This window comes from Chelmon rostratus, chromosome 6 (genome assembly GCF_017976325.1).
Source record: "Chelmon rostratus isolate fCheRos1 chromosome 6, fCheRos1.pri, whole genome shotgun sequence".
NCBI classification, from domain to species: Eukaryota; Metazoa; Chordata; class Actinopteri; order Chaetodontiformes; family Chaetodontidae; genus Chelmon; species Chelmon rostratus.
In genome coordinates, this window is record NC_055663.1 from 8598013 (window position 1) to 8619792 (window position 21780).

The window sequence follows — 21780 nt, forward strand, 5'->3', positions numbered from 1 at the left end:
CCAGCCTTGCAGGTTGAAGAGACAATAATGTTTAAACCAACTAAGGAGTTGCTTTTGCTTAAAGCAATTAAGTCCATAACAGTAAAAAATAAATAAATAAAACAAAACATCCATTTTGAAGTTGGCAGTTAAAATACCTGAAGCAAATTATCACTTTTTTTTTACATTTTAAATATGGAATTACGTGTTTCGCTGGATTATTTTCTGTGAAATGTTCAAACTTTGGAAAGTTTAGGTCGGAGTTTTCGAGCCTCTCCTTCTGGTTGTTCCGCCATAATTCATGCATTCATTCTTCTTCTCTGATTCCTTGCGCGATGTAAACGGCGAGCGATACTGCCGCCCGCACTTCCTGTAGTGCACTGCAGGTACAGATGAGCACGAAGCGGACTGTGTGTTTTTATCATACATGACTACTCGATGCTTAAATTTTCGCGTCGACAAATTGCAGCCCTACTTTTAACAAAGTACACCTTGGTCAAGCAGTTAAAAAATACACAGGTATTTTTACCTTATGTGGGTTGAATTAATGTCCATGACCCATTAGTAAAACTCTGCATTGACCAAAGTAGTGGACATAATTACTCTTCACTCTCCACCTTCACATGTCTGTATGCCTTCTACCTGGCCCCTGGCTTCACTCTATGGGGTTTGTTTATATCCCGCCCCTCTGCCTTGGCTGATAACTTGGTCACAGCCAATGCCAGTTCACCCAAGTCGCCAACATTTGCTAAGGCTGATGGTAGGCCACAGTTTTAGCTAGCTGTTTTGTTTCATCTTCATTTCGTAACTTCATACTCACAACTACTAGTATGATAGAATAAAGTATCTGATTCGGTGGCAGCAGTCACACCTGTTGCCCTGCCTTTCAATTATATTTTGAACTGCATTAAACATAACAAAGTCTGCCCTAGTTTAATGAGTCAAGCTAGGCAGTGCTGCTAAACCACAATGACAGGATGAAAAGGATTAAATACACATGTATTCACAAGTCAGTCTTGATGCATCTTATGAGCAGACACAGAATCGTAGCCAAGTGCATTTAGGCCTGCATTAGCATAAAATAAAAATACATTTCTGCTGTCTGATTGTGATGCCACGTACTTGAACCCATAAGTATAATACAGAAAGAATTAATACACTGTTAACCCACTGTGTGCCTCTTCACCCCACTGGGGCACATGATGCGATGAGTCTTGTAGATGGGGTGAACTTCTCCTTACAGATCAAATCTGTCCACCTCTGCCAGCAACTTTTCCTCTTTTTAACATCTAGTCTTTTGCAAAACTTCACCTTAAACAGCCCCTTCATTTTGACATGTACGTCACGAAATGCAATCGGACCCTTCGTTCCAGTTTAGCCCACAACCCCGCCGCCGCCACTCCTCAGACTTTCCAAATAAAACGGATCCAGCTGTGTGCGGCTGTGCGCCACCGGTGCGTCACACTGCTCTGCTGCTCGCTAGACGGGCACACAACAGCTACCAGGAGGAGGAAGAGAAGGCGAGCTATCAGGATCATGCTGCTGTCGGTACCTTTGACTTTGTGCTTGTTGTGGGCGAGCGGCTGCACGGCGCGGAGCGGGGCGGTGATCCTGCGGGACGCCATGGAGCGCAGCCCGCTCAGTCTGAACGACATGTTCCGAGAGGTGGAGGAGCTGATGGAGGACACCCAGCACATACTGGATGAGGCTGTGGACCAGGTCTGCATCATATTTTATTCATTCATGCAAGGGCAGTGTTGTGTATTTCAGTGAAGAAAGGTCCAATATCTTGTCATTTGTCCAGCAGACTATTTTATCATACATCTAGTTTATTGTAATTTTGGAAAGGATCAGTGTCAGTGTGGGTCAAATTACGTTTAGGGCCTAATTGATTTGGTGCTCAGCTTAATTTTGAGTACCAGGCTGAGGTCTGTGTTGCAACACTACACATAGTTTCCATGATCTGCTTTATGTCTGACCCACACCATGTCTGAATGTTATTAATAGCTCTCATAATGAAAGTAGTTGCCCAAAATATTGTCAAGTCAATTCAAGAGAAGGCAATACTGAGTAACTTTAACCCCATATGTGTAACTTTAGAGACCCAACTAATTTTTGATATCAGCTCTATGGTCTGTTATTTTCCCCTGGAATTGGATTGTAACAAGTCTGCAGATGTTCAGTAGTCTGTGCCTGGCTTTGATCATATGTGAACCACTGTGGAGGTCTCCTTTCATGCCATCCAAGAAGTGCAGAGTAATATTGATCAGTGTATGCTGTGTATCGTAAAACTGCCTTTAGTTATAGTCACCTTGAGGATTCATACCCCCACCCCCATATGGAAATCTGATGTATGGACATAATGGAAATGCCACATGCTATATTTTAATAAGATTTATGAGTGGACTCCACATGTATCCTAACATTCAATCCAACAGATAACTACCGAGAGTGCAAAATCATCTTTAATGTCACTGGATCTGCATCCTAACTACCACAACAAGACTAAGAAGATGATAAAGGATGGAGACAGAGCCGTTCAGGTCCTAGATAGAGCTGACAAGGTAGGGGTTAACTTTGAACGAAACCCTTTCATCTTTTAGAGTTTCTTTTCTTAATAATGGAGAAAAGCAGCTTCGTTTACACCCTTGACATTTTTGAGGGGGTTTAGGAACGGGCTGTATGGTTGTGAAACTCATAAAAGTACACGAAGCGTGATTGTTGTTTAAGTGAGTATCGGGATAAGTTTCTTCTCCATTTTCCTTTCACATGAATAAAGCAGAAAAATACCAGTGTACTACTTTTTGTTTGTGGTCTGACGCAGTATGTCACTGCTTTTGCCATTTATAGGAAACTAATAACATAACAGGAGAGATTCATCTTTCACACATCCACACGGAAATGTCTGGCCAGTGGAACAGTGTGGATCACGTGAGTCTTTTGCCTTCCCTGCCTATGTGGTCAATGTGAATTATTAGAGAGGACTATCGGCTCAAAGCCTTCTATTCCTTCCTGTGTTTCTTGTTAACTTGGTATCCGTCCTGATTGTGATTAGAAATTCACAAAACATCTGATCAAGATGTAGTTCTCATGAGAGTGTGCTTTTTAACATGTTGAGTCTGCTTGTCCAACTGATAGACTGTTGACTCAGGATGCTGGAAATGTGGAAACATTTGGTTTTCAGGCCGACCTCGAAGTCCAACTGCCCCAGCTTCAGACCAAATGTTTCTCTTTCAGACGTGATGATACAAACGGTGAAGGCAGGCTTTCGGAAACAGACTCGAGTCTTTATTCTGTTTCATCACATTCCAGTGAACGTCATCATTAAGCAACTCATCGAGAGCACTTTATTTTAAATGTGACGTTTCTACATTAACTTTTTCCCTCAGTTTTGTAAATATTCATCGTGTCTGTAAGAAGAGACAGTGAGGTGCTTTCTAAAACTGTGGTTGTACTGTCCCAACTTGTTTTACAAAGAATGAAATCATCCAGCAAACACACCTACCATATACTTTTCATAGTTTTAGCCAACAGGAGACCAGCTTGGATTGAGGTCATTACTGCTGCTTGCTGCCTGTTTTGCCATTTTACTTTACAATGGTGGTTTTGATCTTTTGCTTTCCTGGCAGCCGTACAGAAAGTGGTTATGTTAATAGAGTTTGCTGTTGGAAAAAAACTGCTAGGGAAGCAAGTATGCCTGCAAGCCAGGCAGGGTAAGGTCTGCTCTTCTAAAATGACTAACTGTATAGAAATGTCACCCTCCACATGGAGTCACACTTGAAGTTTGTTTGATTCAGCACATCGTAGAAAATACCCAGTTAACATTTTTTTCTGTGATTTTAAAATGAAGGGACATCTGGGGTAAATCTGGGAGGCATGTGTTTGAAATGTTATGCTTTTAGATTTCTGTAGTTAGGTCGTTAGTACTGTTGTTTTAATGGGATTTCAGTGGCTGGTGGGTTTAGATCCGTGGTTCTCAACCTTTTCATGCCAGCGCCCCCCTATCCATTATCCAGGCCCCTTGCTGCCCTCCATCAGATAAAATGTAGGTTAATTGTCTTTCCTAAATATTAGTGTTGATATTTAATCTGTGTTGTATCATTAAAAAAGCATGTCATTGATTGCTAAATAACAGATTTGATCTAACTGGACACTATCATTAGTTTTCCGGGGAGCAAAGAAACCACATCAATAGAAATTATATTTGAGTGTTAAACAAACGGTAACAGCAATGGTTAGAAGTTTGACACTCAAACTTTAAGTAGGGCTCATTACTGATCACAAACATTAGCCAAAAATGCCAAACAAGAAGCATGCTTATTAGTTGTTAAATTGGAAAAGTGCACCCTCCCCCAGGGAAAAAATCTGAGGCTCCTGGAAAAACAGTGAAGGATATGTAGGCTATCTTATACAATATAGGCCTATTTATCTTAATATTCAAAGGAAATAGGCTAAATTGCTTTGAAAGTTAATGTGAGAACTGCGTTTGGTAGTTCTGTCAGTTTCTTCACTGTGGGTTGCAGAGGTTTCAACCGTAGTTCATCTGAGGCCATCAAGTCCAAGACATTGCAGTGCTTGAACTGCGTGTGGAGGACCTGGCTGAATCCATGCTCAATGGGATCTGTTGTTGGGAAAGCAAGAAGAAGCTGCCCCAGCCAGAAGTGCAGAAAGTAGCTGGACCTCGTTGTCACCTTGGATGTTGACAAGGTGGATGGCGCTCCTGGATGTCACGTTGGCTGCACCATTGATGTGGGAACATCGAGGTTCAGGACGTCCCTGAAGCTGATCTCCATGTCGGCCTCAACCATCCTCAGGTGGTCGGTGTAAATGCGGATGTAGTTATCGGATAAGATCCTCAAACTCCTGCAATAAGTAAATATTTTTCCGTATAACCAGCAAATTGTTACTGGTGCAGATTTTTAGACTCTGTAATTTTCAACTGATTATTTGTTGTTAACTAGTTGATTGTAGAAACTTGAAAACATTTCACCTCTCATCCAAGGGGCTTCTATTCTAACTGACCTGATACTCTACTGGATGAGAGAGGACCTCTGGTGCTACACCTGTACCTGCTGTGCGGCCAAAGCAAGGCCACTTAAGACACCATGGGTGCCTATGCTACTGTTGGAGTGGGAACCCCAGTGGAGCACAGCACTTTGGACATTATGTGGCCACTGAACGAGATGGAGGAACTGTCCTCGTGATACAGGACTATTTCACCAAATGGGTAGAGGTCTTTCCCTACCCAACAACTAGGCTCTAACTGTGAAGTGCTCCTCTTAGAGCAGGTGTGTCAGTATGGAGCACGAAAGACATTGCATGGTGACCAAAGCCAGAACTTTGAGTCCGAAGTGTTCCAGAAAATGTGTAAGCTGTTTGATATTGAGAAAATGCACGGTTTGCCCGCTCAACCTCGGTCTGATGGTCAGGTTGAAAGGTTCAAATATACCCTGCAAAAGATTCTGGTTACAACAGCCAAGCATTGTCAGTGGGACTGAGACCTCATGATCCTTAATGCTGTCATAGCATATAGAGCCACAAAGCACTGTGCGACTGGTTTCACTCTCAACCTCATGATGTGAGCCTGTGGACCTGGTAGCCAGCCGGCCTCCAGACCCCGACACATGTGCAAAAAGACAATATGACAAGAACTGCTGCCGCAAGCGGTATCAGATTAGTGATGCTGTGTGGTCATCAAAGGCACACGGTAAGTCAGGAACACGGTCGTTGAATAACAGCCAGACAAGAGTTTTTGCACAACATGTGAAGTTGACCTTTGCCCTTTTAAATATAAAATGTCTTCACTTCATCTATAAGACATATGTGTGAAATTTGGTCATAATGAGCGCATTCATTTTTTGAGTTATGGTCAGAATTGTGCTGTGTGAGGTCACAGTGACCTTAATCTTTGACCACCAAAATCTACTTAGTTAATCTGTGAGTCCAAGTGGATATTTTTGTGCCAAATCTGAAGTCCCTCAAGGCTTTCCTGAGATATTGTGTTCAGGAGAACAGGATGGAGGTCACAGTGACCATCTGCAGAGGCCCGTGCCACGGTGTCTCACAGGAGAAGAAACAAAACTTTAGCTTGAATGGGGTCTATTGCTCAGTAAGTAGACTATATTACTGTGCTTTGGGGAAGTTGCTACTGGGCCTATAAGACTAATATCAGCTGAAGTCATCTGGCATTTATTAAGATAATTGCAGGTTATTGTGGGAATTGAGGTCCATATTTGTAGTTTCCAGCATGTTCTTTTTACATATTTTCCATTATATTTCCAATGAGAGCTTCAAAAAAGTGAATGGCTCAGGTAGACGACAGTGTATTAACGGGGAAAGGAAATTTTTAACATCAGAGACACAGTTAGTGAACATGCATATATTTTGAAGACAGATTCACCAGAGAATAAACAATGCACTCAGTGGCAGATGAGCTTGAGTGTCTATCATGATGAGTGACTGTGTTTAATGGCAAACAGATTCTACTGTTAGCCTCTTGATCCTGTTTCTGACTTTGACACAGTCCAGTCAGCCTCGATAATGCATGCTTTTCCAGAGACTCGGCTCTGTTTATCTGCTGATTTCCCAGAGGCAGCACACGCAAGATAAAGACAAAAAAAAAAGTTCAGTTCACAGCAGGCCAGTGCTGTTTTTGGCAGACACTGTTTCCCCTGACCACTGGAAAAGAGTTGTGCTAAATCTCAAGTGTCTGAGTAGCATTCCAACTGTTCACAATAAAAGCCCACATAAACTAGTCAGATTTGTTCTAAAGGAAAATCTGCCGTGAAACCCCTAAATTCTTTTAGAAGCAATATGCATTGTACTCTGTATGTTGTACTTCTTTGCCATTTGCTTTGGATCAAGAAATGTTGTATCAACAACCTAAGAAAGAAATCAAGTGTAGAGGAGAGAGAGGAGTGAATTCAGATTTCTCTAATGTTGTCCATCAGGCAGTTTCCATGGAGATGGACTGTGGTTGGCAGAGAGACAACTTCAGAAACCATCAACCACTAGGAACCAATTAAGTTGGGGTGTTACTGTTACTGTGAGACAGGGAAGCGTAAACCAGATGTAATAAATGGTGGTTTACATATGCATTATCGTATGTAAACCATTATTATATTTGGTTGAGTGATCCTTGGTAGTGTGTCATCAGAACACCATTCAAATCGAATTTTTGGTTTCAAGACAAGGGAAGCTAATGATTTGCAATGACGGCCACAGATCCTGCTGTACAGCCTAGTTTAACTCACTTTTTTAATGTGCGTTTTAATTCTGTGCTCTGTGACTGACTAGATCTGCAACTCTTCTCATCTCTCAACACAGGAATGCATGGTGGATGAGGACTGTGGTGACCTGAAATACTGCCTGTATGAGATTGAGAATTCCAAGTGCCTCCCCTGCATACCGACAGACATGGTGGGGATTCAGTCAGCGTTTTCTTTTGTGATTACTTGTTTAGCGAAAGCTGCTCTTGTCAATATTTTCATTTCACGATGGATCAAATGTTGCAAATCGCTCTCATAAGCCTGGTTTCCGGCTACCTCAACAGCTCCGATAAACTGAGCGTACATACAGTACGCCGCCTGCCTAGCTCTGAACGACCAACAGTCAAAGTGAGTGTCTGGCTGGTAAAAAATAGTGAAGCATTTAGCTGCCAAAGAGCCACATAAACTTTTTACGAGCATCAACTCTATCACATTTCTCATAAATTGTTTGCATCTGCTCACAATTAGTATCTTGGTTTCTTGGCAAAAGCTTACTTGAAAGAACAAAGAGTGAAAGTCTGCCAGTGAAAACTAACAATGAAGACTCTTGGTTCATCTGTAGGAAAAGTGCCCTTTTTCTGCTCTGTGCCATAAAGCAAACTCCCTTTGTTCTGCACAGCTACCCAGCAGCAGAGTTTGCGCATAATGTGACACACTGCTACATAATGCAAAAGTCATATCAACATGCATTATTATGATGAAGTGTCTCAACACACTGAAAATCGGAATAATGTTAGCTGGAGTGTTAATCCTGCACAGCAGAGCAGCGGTAATAAATCAAAGGTCATAAATATCTGTGACAGCTACACGTTATGATAGCACAAAAAGTACATTAACCATGAATGACAGCAGCAGAACATGTGTGCTTTACATACCTGTTTGCAAATCAGAAATGTGTGTCCCCACTTAGCCCTGCACTAAAGACGAGGAGTGTTGCTCAGACCAGCTGTGCGTGTGGGGCCAGTGTACAGTCAATGCCACCGAAGGAACAGAGGGAACTATCTGTCAGGGTCAGAGCGACTGCAGGCCGGACCTCTGCTGCGCCTTTCAGCGAGGTGAGATATAACGCGACGCCCTCGCAGACTGACCTGGAAAACAAGGCACAAACAAAAACTACTTGACCTGACTCAGTGAATGCCACACGCTGCATATATAGCATGTGAGCTCAGGTACACGCTGTGGGGTTTATCCTATTTTTATCTCTTGCATCCATTATATTATATTATGCTTTTCAGCAGCACAGTTGTGTCTTCTGTTGTTTGTCATATTTTTTAGTACATTTTGTTGCTACTGCTGTTATTTTGAAGTGAATCTGGGAATTTGAACTGACCCACTGACATGATAAAAACATATTTTCTCACTGACCGTTTGAGAAATTTTGCTTTTATTTGCTCAGTTTTTTTGGTGTCTGCCGCTGGGTTTTCTGCTTCCACTGCAATACAGTGGAAGTGAATGAAATGTTGTTTATGGCACAAATGTAACAGTGGTGTATATTTTGATGATTTTGATTCATACGGACAAAATAGTGCCCATGAAAACTTTTAACAAGGTGGTCTGTGGAGTAACAGAAACAGTGCAAACTACATCTCAGTCACCTACATTACATATAGTCTCAGAGACAGATAACTAAATAAATACCACTAGAGGTAACCAAGAATTTTGATGTGTCTATTTGTGTGAACTATCTATGATTTTATAATCCCTTCACAGATCCTGTTTGGTTACAGATTGGTGAAAATGAAACACCCCCTGTTATGTTCTTAATTTAATGTGAATTTAATCAGGAGTTTTCTGCCAGCCTAATATTTACTACAAGGATCATTAACGAGGAACCTAATGCTGAAAAGCACTGTTTTACTGCCCTTTGACCTCTGACCACACCCTGCATCACTGATGCCCAATACGTCCTCATGCTGTCGTCCGATAGGTCGATTCCCAGTGACTCCCAGAATGACATATATGGCTGTTCAAAAAAGGACATACGTGTGTCATGATTGCACGTTTTCTTAGGTTTAGGCACCGAAACTACTTATTTAGGTTTAGGAAAAGATTATGGTTTGTGTTAAAAACATGACTGTTAATGTATGTTACATAACTTAAGTACATGAGTACCTGTTGTACGAAAGTCAACTCGACTTTCAGTTTCACATGCAACATGAACGCCGTCACTCAACTTCCTCCTTTGCTCATAATTACGACAGCCACTAGAGGTCGCAGCCTCACAAGAAACGTAAATATGCGTCGTAATAACCTCTGCCCAGAGATGACCTGTACAGCCGTTTTTCTGCTGGGGACGGCCTGGTAATGTCACGGTGTCCTGGAGTATGCATCTCTTTTTCCAACGATGGCAACGGAGGAGTCATGTTGTTCATTCAGTCGTAGCAAACAAACTTTCTTGACATCAAACCCAAGACGTTTACGGGTAGAGGCATGGAGTCATTAAATGGTTCTCCATGATTAGGTGAGTCCATCGCCATCCGAGGGAAAACACTGCAGCATTGCGTTAACGGTAAACCACTGGAGGTAAACAAAAAGAAATCTTCAGGGGGTGTTAAGTTGCTCTACAACGTTTCACATTTTCTCATCTCTCTCTAGTTTCAAAGGAACAAATATTGTATAGCCTCGCTCCATTTACAGTGCATGGTCAAATATACTGTATGAAGGCTGCCAAGTCTCAAATAAAAATGGTAAGGAAAACATTACTGGCCACTAAAGCCAGTCAGAAGTGCAGAACTCCGCAGAGTGGAGGAACATGTGCACTCTCTCAAGCTGACTGTTATATTTTCTTTTTATCGCAGTCGGACGAAATAGTGTATATGCAGTAGAACTTGTCTGATTTTGATTAAAGTAATAAACAGTAGTGTTTCATATAAATAAATTCCAGATTTGCTCCTTTCTCACAGATTTATGTGATCTGATTCAGCTTGTAGCTGAGTTCCACACACTTAAAACTCTGTCCAGGAAGATTAAAACAAAACTGAACAGAGACATTCATCGAAAAATTCTCTTGTGTGAGACTAGTCTGGACCTGAACGTCTCACATGGGCCTCATATGTAAGTGTGTAACTACAAGAGCTGGGCAGCTCATATTAGCAGGGATGCAGTGGCCGCTGTGGCTGAACAGGCAAAAGCAAAGACATTTTTTGACTTCTTCTCTCTGCTGCTTCCTCCAGAGCTGTTGTTTCCAGTGTGTAATCCCAAACCAGAGAAGGGGGAATCCTGCTGGAGCCACCCCAACCTGCTGATGGACATGCTGGCTTGGGACCAGGAGGGTCCCCGTGACCACTGCCCCTGTGCCGACAACCTCCAGTGCCAACCTCATGGGTGAGAGCGAGCATACTTTACATTTACGCTTAAAATCCCCCAGAAGAGGATGTGTAATAGTTATTTAGACTGAAGTAAAATCTTTTGTTATAAACTTGTGAAATATTCTAAATTCCTTTTTGTTTCACACACAGACGTGGATCAGTTTGTGGAGAGTAGTGCTGGAGATGGACAGAACATGAGGAAGTTATACATGACCCTGTCCAGGAGCTATACTAACATCCATACAGAGCACCCACCAAACAACGGCCCACCTGCTGATCAACAGTTTTTAAAGAGTAGGATGTTGCTTCAGGAAAGGACTTGCACTGTCTTATTTATGCCTTACTACCAATGTGTATTATATATCATGGAGCAAATAAAAGAGTTGTTTTTAGTTTGGACTGAGAACCCAGCAAAGCACTATTGTGGTATTTTCAGATTCACAGATGGGCTTTTTTCTTAACTACAGCAAAACACAGCTTTGACCACTAGAGGGCGAACGTTTATCTCTTTTCTGTGTGTCAGGAACTGTAACTTGAGAAATAACACACACATACTCATAAAGTCTGAGAGACACGTGAAAGAAATATTCAGGATGAGGCTGATAGCCGCATGATCACAGTACAGACAAAGCTCTCTCTCTCTCACACACACACACAAACACACATGCTCTCTCTCTCTCTCTCTCTCTCTCACACACACACACACACACACATGCAGATAGAAGAACTGTAGGAAACAAAAAGATCTTTGACTTGTATATTAAGATTTATTCACCAAAATAGGTAGGTGGCTTCCAGCCCCCTCTCAGGCATATATAATGACATTCATGACCTCAAGGTGGCGCTGTAACAGTGAAGTTTATGTTTTCACAAGGCTTTCATCATTTTTTTTCTCTCAGTTCATCTTCCTCTTGGCTATCCAATGGTCCTCTACCATGCTCTGATTTTTTCCTCAATTTTCTCAAAATCCTATTTTTGACAGCTCGTCAGAAACCGCAGGGCCAATTGTCCCGAAACTGAGTCAGGATCATCTATGGACTTAAGTTGTCAAGGAAAATTCAATACATCAGTCTCTTTTGAAATAATACATTTTCAGATTACATTTTAATACAATACATTTTACATTAATGCTCATGAATCAAATTGGCTTAAACTATTGCAGCCAACCTCAGTGCACATGTTTGGATGGTAGGTCTGAGCTGTGTTACGCAGTCTTGAGATATTGTGCCACTAGGGAACAGCACAAATCTTGTAATCTTGCTGCTTGGATACGAAATTGAGTTGGCATGATCTGGGGGCATGACTCAGCTCATGCATAAAATTTGGTAATGACTGATTAAAGTGGGTGTGGCGTATTATAGCAAATCTTAACTGCTCTTAACAGTTGCACCTGGTTAGCTTAGGTCTACAGTGTCTTTGGGTGGCTTCCTTTTTAGCCCCTTTCTCTTCTTTTCCTGCCAGGCCTCCAGCCTCAGCTAGATCGGCCAGGGTGTTGTGTTTTCTTTGCACACATCACTCACACTTCATTCATCCACACCCATTACCCACCTAGTAAACAAACATTATTATTGCATTTTATCTGAAGTTGGAAGTAAACACTGTTCCAGAAACTTGATAACAATCATGTCATTAGTCTTTCAGCTATTTCTCCATAGAGGTGTCATTTTGGTGAATATTTTAACTTCAGCTGCATTAATTCCCACAGACCTGCATCATGTTAAACTTTGAGGTTGTGTAAACAAAAGGCAGCACGCTTACCAGCGGAGCTAAAAGTCGAGGAGGTTCAGTACTGGAGAGGACCCTCTACCTGTACACTGGGATTTTTTTTTAAATATTTGATTTTCAGATATATTCTAACAATTATACAAAACATACAGAACACAATACACCAAGCCAGTCTCCCCCACAAAGGTCAGTGCATAGAGTGAAACACAAAGAGACACTGCACCAACACAGTGTTATATCCTTCAGAGAGGCCCTCTGGCTAACAAGAAATGATGACATCCCTGTGGTGGTGTTAGTGATGTGCCCATACACGCCAGATAAGGCTGGCAGATTTTCAGAAAGGTGTGTCCTCTTCTGAGACAATAAGTGATCTATCAATGAGGAGCAGGGAATCAGATTTCCATGTCGTTGCTATGCATTGCCTGGCCACACAATACAGTGATTTCTGTAAATTTAACTTAGGAATTAGTTGAATATCTGCTGATACTTGTGAAATTCCCCAGTAATCAAAGTTCAGAATCAAATGGGAATTTAACTCCTGTGAACTTCAAGGTCAAGGTGTTGCAGAAGTTGTACCAAATGGGCCTCACCACTGTACAGAGCCAGGTACAGTGCAAGAAGGAGCCGACCTCTATCACACATCTGAAGCACATTTCTGACTGAATTCAGACTTGGATTTATTTGTATTATTATTTGTCATTTCTGTGGGGGGAGGTACAGTGAATTAAAGGAATTTACAGTGAACCGGTCTTTACTGGGTATTAACAGTGGCTGACTAACTGTTTTGACATAAACAGATCCAGAGCTGTTCACTGGGACTTAAGAGGCTGCTGTAATAACTCACCATCTTACAAAATCACGATGACACACTGATCACCAACAAAATATCTGTAACAAGTGTTAAAAATCAATATGTTATGCGCCCTCATTGACTTCAATGCAGTACTTTATTCACTGTGTCAGTGACTGCTGTATTGGCCTGATTGTGTAGTGGTCTAAACCCTGTAACAGTAAGGCTATCTTTCAATCTGCCAATCTGCTTATTTGTACTGTCTTACTCTTTTTATCTTCCTCTTATAGTTATTATTATTATTATTATTATGATATATAATTATACTACACATATAGCACATATAGTGACACTTGACCTCCTGGAGACGCTGTGATGAAGTTTACATTTTTGCAATTATCACCTAAACAGCTTGGCCTAGTGGAGGGGTGAGGAACCTTTTCCTATTTCAATTTTTATAACATCATAAGTTATATCATAAGTCTTCCAGGTATGAGTCAGTCAGCTTTGATCAAGTCTTTGCAAGAGTCTGTTTTGAAAACAGTTGCTCACAGTAGTAGGACGGAGATGCAGACATCAGTGCATGGCTCCTCAGAATTATTCATGATTCTGTCAGTTTACATTGCAGTTATTTAATGTTAAATCTGTTTAAACTTTTTCTTCTGTCAGTTTAGATAGTAACACTGTACCCATCAGCCTTTTCTATTATAACTCATCAGCAGAGCTGTGAAGGTCCCATATTGTAGAAAGTGGTATAGCCTCATCTTTTTTGAGTTTAAAGTATGTCAAGGTGCTATATAAAGATTCAAGTTCCAAAGTGCTCCATCCACTGAGAAATACAAACTACAAATATTCAGAAACTGCGCCCTCACACGAGGCGTCAGGACAGTCGTCGGTTTCAACCAAAAACAGAAACACCTGTAGAGCTGATGAGGTGGGTGGTACCTGCTCAGACCTGTGAGAGCTGACCAGTCAGTGCAGACTGGGCTTTTCAGGGGCATGGGCCAGTAGTTTCAGACAGAGGGTGAATAGAAGTGTTAACAGCCATGGACCACATGAGAAAAAATTGTATTTTCTGAACAATAAAACATAAACATTTTCTAGTTGACACTCAACATACAGTATAGACCTGAAAATTATAAAATTATACATAATTTTCCTTTTATAGATATAAAATTACATACTATGGGACTTTTAAATTTTGAGGACTTTTAAGGTTTGCATTGCAGTCAGGGACCATATTTTTCAGCAGTCCAAGTCCAAATGTGAACTTGTACAAGTTACACAAGCAGAGACTCTTGCTTCTGTTGGCTGTGTATGTGGAATGGCAGCTCAGTGGCTTGATACAATCACGTGTTCACAAAGTGGTGAACCTCGCTCCATCTTTGCTGGTGAATGACTGAGTCTTTCCAGGATGCTCCTTTCAGACCCAATCATGATACTATCACCTGTTACCAATCAACCTGTTCACCTGTGGAATGACCCAAACAGGTGTTTTTGGAGCGTTCCACTACTTTCCCAGTCTTTTTGTTGCTCCTGTCCCGACTTGTTTGAAACATTTTGCTGCATCAAATTCAGAATGAGCAGATATTTACAAAAATCAATGAAGTTGAAAAACATTAAACACATATTGCTGTCAATTGAGTATATGTAAAAAAAAAAAAAAAAAAAGATTATTAAATCATCTCATTCAGTTTTATGTATGTCTTACAAATTTTTTTTGGAATCAAGGTTGCAAAATCCAAAACAAGATGTGTTGTGTTTCTTCTGGATATCCTGGTGTCCCCTGCATGAAAACACATAATGTATATTAGGTGTAAAACTGCCCTTGCTCTCAACACTGAATTTCCAACAACGGATGCCAGCAAGTGCACCCAGACCCCGAGGGGTCTCAAATGTTCCAGGCTCAGTTACATTCAGGTCACAGTACATTAGGCTTTGGTGATTTTAGTGCAAATTTGTAAAGAAATATGCAACAACCAATCCACCATCAATCTAGTTTTAAGATGTTGGATTCACCTGGACCCACTTTGTATTATTTCAGGACGAGGATGCTGGGTTTGTCTCACAGTTTCCGCTGAAGAGGTAAACAGGAGCCCATCAGTGGATGATTGACTTGGTGCAACTAACAGGTTTATCTGGCCATGATCGCCTGTGGCAAAGGCAGTGACAGCACAAATGGAGCTGATTTCTACACAGTCAGGATGGGATGGATGGGATCAAGTGCAGAGGATTAACTCTGCCATTAACACAGAGGCCATGATAAGCACAGCTGAAAAGTGGCGTAACTGTAGCACAGGTACCAAGAACAGTCATAAAGTGTGCAAACTGGCTGGATAATGTCAGTTAGCAACACCTATCTGGAGTTTACCAATAGAAGCTGAAATTACAGCCACTCTTGCTTATACCAGGTCAGTAGGCTGTACTGAATTCAGCTCATCTGTTAAGAGAAGAAAAGTCACTTCCTCTTTAGTTCTGACCTGGACCTATGGAGAGAGCCTCACGCCCACCCAGACTTCCCTGAATACCTGTGGCTCTGCAGCGGCTGCGCGGAGCCGCACGGACTCGCTGAAACCCGGAGGAGTGAGACCTCTGTTCCCGCCCTAGCTGTGCCGGAGCCTGCCGTCCCGCTGACGTCACGGCGGCGCCTTTATCCGCCCTGGCTGCTGGCTTCCTGCTGAGTCTCCACACTGTCGCTCGTAGCGGTACACGCTGCTGCTCCGCCTCACAGCAGACTCCCGAGTAGAAGAGCCGGAGGAAACGTCGACATTTCAGGTACGTACACCCTCCGAATTACGTCCGCGAGCCGCGTGCGCCCCGCGCCCGTTTAACCGTGGCGCCCGTTGCCGGTTTTCAAAGCGCCAAATGCTGCTGTGACATCGTGTAGGAAGAGATGCACCAAGAGGAGGGAGGGGTGGCTAAACACCAACTGGAGTGCTGGTTTAAGAAAAATGCAGATGTCGGGACTAAGTTAGACTTTGTGGGCATTTAGCGAGTACCCCCACCCTCCCGCCACAGAGGCATGGACGTCAGTCAGTCACCGCTGCGCCCCGCCGAGGCACCATGGAGCTGTTGCGTTAAACTTCACATTAATTGTCAGTGCTTCTTCTTCTTCTTCTCCCCGCCCGACCGCTGGCAGTTTGTTGAAGCTCTTCAGTGAGGAAGGTTGACTGATCTGGCAGCACTTTTAATTCACGGCGGGGGTCAGCTGAGCGGCCTCACTTTTAATTTCCTCCCAGGCTTTACTGTAATCACGTCAAAGGCTGTCAAAGCCGAGCAGCCGCCGTGGGTTTTTTTTTTTTTTTTTTTTTTTTTTTTTTTTTTTTTTTTTACCCTCGCCCCCACTGCTAATGGACGGTGGCTGATCATGATGTGAGACAGCTGTGCGTAATGACAATCACGGGATCCGTTGCCTGAGTTTTGCCTGCTGGAGTTGCGAGTGCGGCTTCGTTTCGCCTGCTCTGATCTGTTATCTGCTGCGAGATATCCGCTGCGCTCAAATGCATCACATTATCACTGTGCTGGTAGTGTGTGGGGTGATGAGGAAGTGGGGGCCTCATCAGGTTTAAGATACTAAGTTAATGGGAAGTGTCAGTGTTTGGCATTTATTTGACATTTCCCATTTCCAGAGGTATGTCTGATGTATTGGCGGCAGTTTGTGTTTCTGATCATCAGTGTTGGGAGTAAGGCGTTACTGTAATTCCACAACATTTTTTTTAAATTTTATAATGCAATTACTGTAATTTAAATGGAGGGCAGACAGACACAGTCTATTATACTGAAGTATATTGACATTCAGCACAGGGGAGAACTCCAAAACACAGTAGGGACGAAACAGCCATCTCACTAATGCTTTAAACTATAAACCAGCAGAAAAATGACAATGACCAACATAAGCCGCTGCCCTTTAAACAGATACATTACAAATTCTTAGAAAAAGTAACATCTGCGTTTTGGAACAAACGGCAAACTAGTCAGTCCTAGTGTGCTAGGCATACATGACGGCAAGTGTTTGGTCATGTGGACGAGGCTTCCGTACAGCATGGGTGCAAGCAGGAAATAAACATGGAGGGCAGTGAACGTGACACGGCTCGGGGTAGCTCCAAATAAGGGGAAGGACTCCGTCCATGCAAGACAGAGCAAAGAGGTTGCACTTCTGTCGCTAAGACCTGGAAAATGATACCGCAGACTGGTCCCCACATGAAGCTGAAACAGCGCTAACCTCTTTCATCACATACACAAGAGTCCTGTCAAACAGCTCAGAGAGAGTCTATAGATGAGAGCAACAGGCCATGTTGAGTGCTCCAAACAGCCCAGACCCACACGATGGCTTATTTTGTGTGCAGCTATAGTTGAAAAGTGTTTTCTATTGAACTTTTTCCGTTTTTATTTAGGAATCTTGTATTTTGTGACAGACTTTATTGAACATTGAGCATAAATAAAAGGAGAAAGATAATCACACATGAGTTACTACCTTTTATTTGTTGACCATATACAATTCAAAATGTAATAAATAGGTCACATGGTCATTTTGTATTGAATTTACAGAAAATGTAGCCTATCCTGTTGTCTGAACTGACCCATGTTGGGATATGACACAGCTAATTGCCTATTGCAGCATTTTTAAAGTAGGCATTTAAAAAGCAACGGAAAGGTTTCTTATCGCAGCAATGCATTGCTTTTCGGTCAAAGTAACTGTAAAATAATTTAATTACTTTTTAATTAGGTGACAAGTGACTGTAATCAATAACTGTAGTGCAAACGCTTCACCAAACACACATCATATGTCTGGCTCATGTGAGAAACGTTGATCAGTGGATCTGCATTAACCTTTAACACCCTGGGAACCAGCTGGAAGTTGTGGTAGCTGGCTAACGTCAGCATGATCATGAATTTTATCAATAGTAATGATATAGCAGTAAAAATGTTATTCATTCACTGTTGTCTGGATGATGGTTGCTGATATTGGTTCATCTTGCCATTTGTGTTCTCATGGCGTTCCACACGTTCTGTCTAACTCTTCTGGATGGTTTGACCTGGAGACTGTAGGTCCGTACACGCTACATCCAAAGATGGAGCATTGTGTCCTCACCACAAGCATGAAGTTGGCTTGTCTTACTAGAAGAAGCAGTCGTTGTGGACAGATGTGCCTTGATCTTGGTGTTGCAGAACATTCATCCATCACCATGGTCTGACACTGTTGCCTCTGAGTCAACATATTTTATCGACTGGGTAAATGTCTTTCCTGTAGGGGTTGGATGGCTGTTGACAAAGGATAATGTATGCAGAAGAGGTGAAAGCTAGGTCTTAATGTCATGTTTGATATAGAGATGTGAATGCCTTTGTCACAAAGTCTAGAAACCTTTTTACAGGTTGCTGCTTTGCAGTGGGATTAGTCAGACATAGGTTGCTCCTGAGACTGTTTGTTGTCAAACCTTAAGTTCCACCGGTCTGTAAACTGTTTAACCTCAGCCACAGGTGCCCGATTTAAGCATTCTGATGTGTCTGATCAATTATTCAGAGTCAAGATGTGGCATTGGGGATCAGCTTGCTGTCAGTCTTACTGTAACCTACAGGAGCTCTTGCACAGACACTTGATCAAAAGGCCACAGCAGGTCTGTTAGCGTACGGACAAAACAAGATTTTAGTTTTTCTGTCTTGGCTTATCAGCTTTCAAGGACACCCATACAGGAGAGGGCCAGGTTCTCTGTTCAGGGAATACTGCAGAGGGGAAACGCTGCTTTTAGCTGTTGTCTTTTGTCCCAGTTCTGCATTGTTCACTCTGACATACACACAAATGCAGTGACTTAAACAGGACACCAGCTTGGTGTAGCAAGATTTCTTTTCCAGAACTTCAGGACAAGATCCAGACCACATCTTGTGTGTTTCCTCAAATATTGACAAGCTTGATTTGTTGACAAGGAAGTAGAGATGTTCCGATACATGAACTATGTATATCTGCTGATACTGAGTACTGACCTGTTACCATGCACTAATAAATTTAAAAAATGAATAAATAATTAGGTAGCAGCAGTAGGAGTAATATTATTTTTCTTCATAGCTGTATTCTACTAATCCTGTATGGATGTGATTGCTGTCATTGTTGTATTGCCTGGGCCAGGTTAAACCCTCTGCCAAACCTGAACAAATACTACAGTTTATTTTTGGCACTTTCAACCTGATGGAATTTCCCTTTCATCCAACCAATAGTACACATGTAGGTTTAATGAGACATGCTTGAAGTTACACAAGTCGCTTGCCATTTATTATTTTTATTAGCTTCTGTTAAGTTGCATACAGGTGTAGGGCATGTTTTAAGGTCATACCACAGCATCTCAATCGGATTTAAGTCTGGCCTTTGGCTAGACCACTCCAAAACCTTATTTATTTATTTATTTTTTTAAGCCATTCAGAGGTGGACTTGGCGCATTTCGGATCAGTGCATTTGAGCTTGGGGTCACAAATTGATGGCCGGACATTCTCCTCCTTCTTCCAGAATTCGTGGTTCCATCAATTATGGCAAGTCGTCCAGGTCCTGAAGCAGCAAAGCAGCCCCAGACCATTGCACTACCACCACCATGTTAGACTGTTGGTATGATGTTCTTTTTAAGAAATGCCGTTAGTTTTACGCCAGATGTAACGGAACGCACACCTTCCATAAAGTTCAACTTTTGTCTGGTCAGTCAAAGTCTTGGGGATCATCAAGATGTTTTTTGGCGGATGTGAGACGAGCCTTTGTGTTCTTTCTGGTCAGCAGTGGTTTTTACCTTGGAACTCTACCGTGGATGCCATTTTTGCAGTCTTTTTTTTTATTTTATTGTTATATCATGGACACTGACCTTAACTGAGGCAGGTGAGGCCTGCAGTTCTTGTTCTGGGTTCTTTTGTGACCTCCTGGATGAGTCGTCGATGCGCTCTTGGAGTAATTTTAGGCCGGCCACTCCTGGAAGGTTCGCCACTGTTCCTAGTTTTCTCCATTTGTGGATAATGGCTCTCACTGTGGTTTGCTGGAGTCCCAAAGCCTTAGAAATGGCTTTGTAACCCTTTCCAGACAGATAGATGCAATTGACTTTGTTATCAGTTCTTGAATTTCTTTAGATCGCAGCATGTGGGTTGCTTTTTCAGATCTTTTAGTCTACTTCACGTTGTCAGACAGGTTCTATTTTAGGGCTGTCTTGATTCAACAGGTCTGGCAGTAATCAGGCCTGGGTGTGGCTTGTGAGATTAAATTCAGCTTTCCAAAAATCTGGTTAGTCGGTTTGTCACAGTTAATTCATGATTCAGCAAGGGGGCAATGACTTTTTCACATGGGGCCTGGTAGGTTTGGTTTTTTCCATTAATCCTTGTTATCATTTAAAAACTGCATTTTGTATTTACTCGTGTTATCTGTGTCTAATATTAAAATGTGTTTGATGATTTGAAACATTTAAGTGTGACAAATATGCAAAAAAAGAAATCAGGAAGGGAGCAAATACTTTTTCACAGCACTCTACCTCTCATACATGGATGCAAAATATATACAAGGGACCCCCAAGACACAAAATACTACAAAATTTGTAGTCACACACAAGTAGTTCAAACTGCGTACACATCTAGACAAAAGACAAATGTTTATCGTGTGTACTCACTGCTGCTTTTATCATTGTGAAATGAAGCACATATGAGCCCTGTCCTTATTCTGAACAACAAATGGACCTTGAAATACACCTAATTAGTCTATTTTGTGTTAGTCTCAATCTGTCTGGGGTATTGTTGATATAATCAGTGTAAAACACCACAAACGGTGGCACAATGTCGATGGTCGGTGTTATGTTTACACTGACTGTGTTAATACCTGGTTGTGCAGGAACACACGCCCTGACTTTACAGACTTTTTTGGCAGGTATGATTGTTGCATGGCTGAATTCTTGCACAAGTTGTGGCCTAACAACTGTCAACCTCTGTTATTAAACAAGAATACAGGAAGCATTTTGGACACCTAGGACCTTGTACTTAGATTTTGAATCTAAGGAAATGGGTCAGAAAGTTGCCTCCTGGACGACAGTTCCTGTCCACCGAAAGTCTCTGCTCTTCAGCTGGTCCTTTGCGTCATAAATGACCAGTGTGCTGAGTTCCAGGACTCCCCTCCCCCTCTCCCAGTCTTGAAAGTACAGGTACAATTCCATGGGGTCTTCAATAGTTGTTTAGATTAGTTAGAGTTAGTGGCATGCACACAGATATTTCAGCAAAATTGGCCCTTAAATGATCAGAACGTACGGCTAGCAAAAGCTTGCGAACAAAACAGACAGCATGCTTCTGGCAGAGCAGTCTGGGATTAATGGCACATTATAACCAACACCTTATCATGCTCATAATTTACAAATAACGCTGTCTTATATAACGTTAACTTCCATTTGATGATCTCGGGTACACAGTGATGTTGCCTTGACTGTGTGTATGGAGTCTCCATGCAAAGCAGTGATGTACATCCCTGTGTGACGGCTACTATTGGAGCCATCGATAGCGGTGGTTTGTTAAACATCCTATCGGTACCTCGGTCAAACCGATTAAATCGGTTGAACTCCATTGTGAACATTCACTATCAGCCAGCCCTGATGAATAACAGCAGGAGTAGCCGAGTGTGTGTGTCGTGGAGGAATAATGATGGAATACATTGCAGACTGCAAGCTGAGGCAGCGTTGTTATACACAGTCATGGTAGTGTTGCTGAA

General features: G+C 42.1%; 2 protein-coding genes across 4 annotated transcripts in view; both read left to right on the top strand.

Annotated features, from left to right (window-relative positions):
- Positions 1-1417: 1417 nt before the first annotated feature.
- Positions 1418-10961, top strand: dkk3b (dickkopf WNT signaling pathway inhibitor 3b). The gene is made up of 7 exons (XM_041939527.1): positions 1418-1698; positions 2418-2543; positions 2830-2910; positions 7306-7398; positions 8158-8302; positions 10421-10571; positions 10706-10961. The coding sequence occupies exons 1-7, from the start codon at positions 1516-1518 to the stop codon at positions 10728-10730; spliced, it is 804 nt and encodes a 267-aa protein (XP_041795461.1). The 5' UTR covers positions 1418-1515; the 3' UTR covers positions 10731-10961.
- Positions 10962-15726: 4765 nt separating this feature from the next.
- Positions 15727-21780, top strand: part of far1 (fatty acyl CoA reductase 1) — a 29401-nt gene continuing 23347 nt past the window's right edge. For 2 of the 3 annotated variants that reach the window (XM_041938606.1, XM_041938607.1), the window contains exon 1: positions 15727-15845. The gene's annotated coding sequence lies outside the window, so the exon portion shown is untranslated. Of the gene's footprint in view, positions 15846-20355; positions 20388-21780 lie in introns of those variants that run through there. The other variant, XM_041938608.1, reaches the window with a different exon arrangement.

Excerpts from the sequence above, each read along its gene's own strand:
- dkk3b (XM_041939527.1), top strand. The coding sequence starts at position 1,516 with ATGCTGCTGTCGGTACCTTTGACTTTGTGCTTGTTGTGGGCGAGCGGC. Across the intron at positions 1,699-2,417 it reads TGGATGAGGCTGTGGACCAG|ATAACTACCGAGAGTGCAAA; the intron begins GTCTGCATCATA and ends TCAATCCAACAG. Across the intron at positions 8,303-10,420 it reads CTGCTGCGCCTTTCAGCGAG|AGCTGTTGTTTCCAGTGTGT; the intron begins GTGAGATATAAC and ends TGCTTCCTCCAG.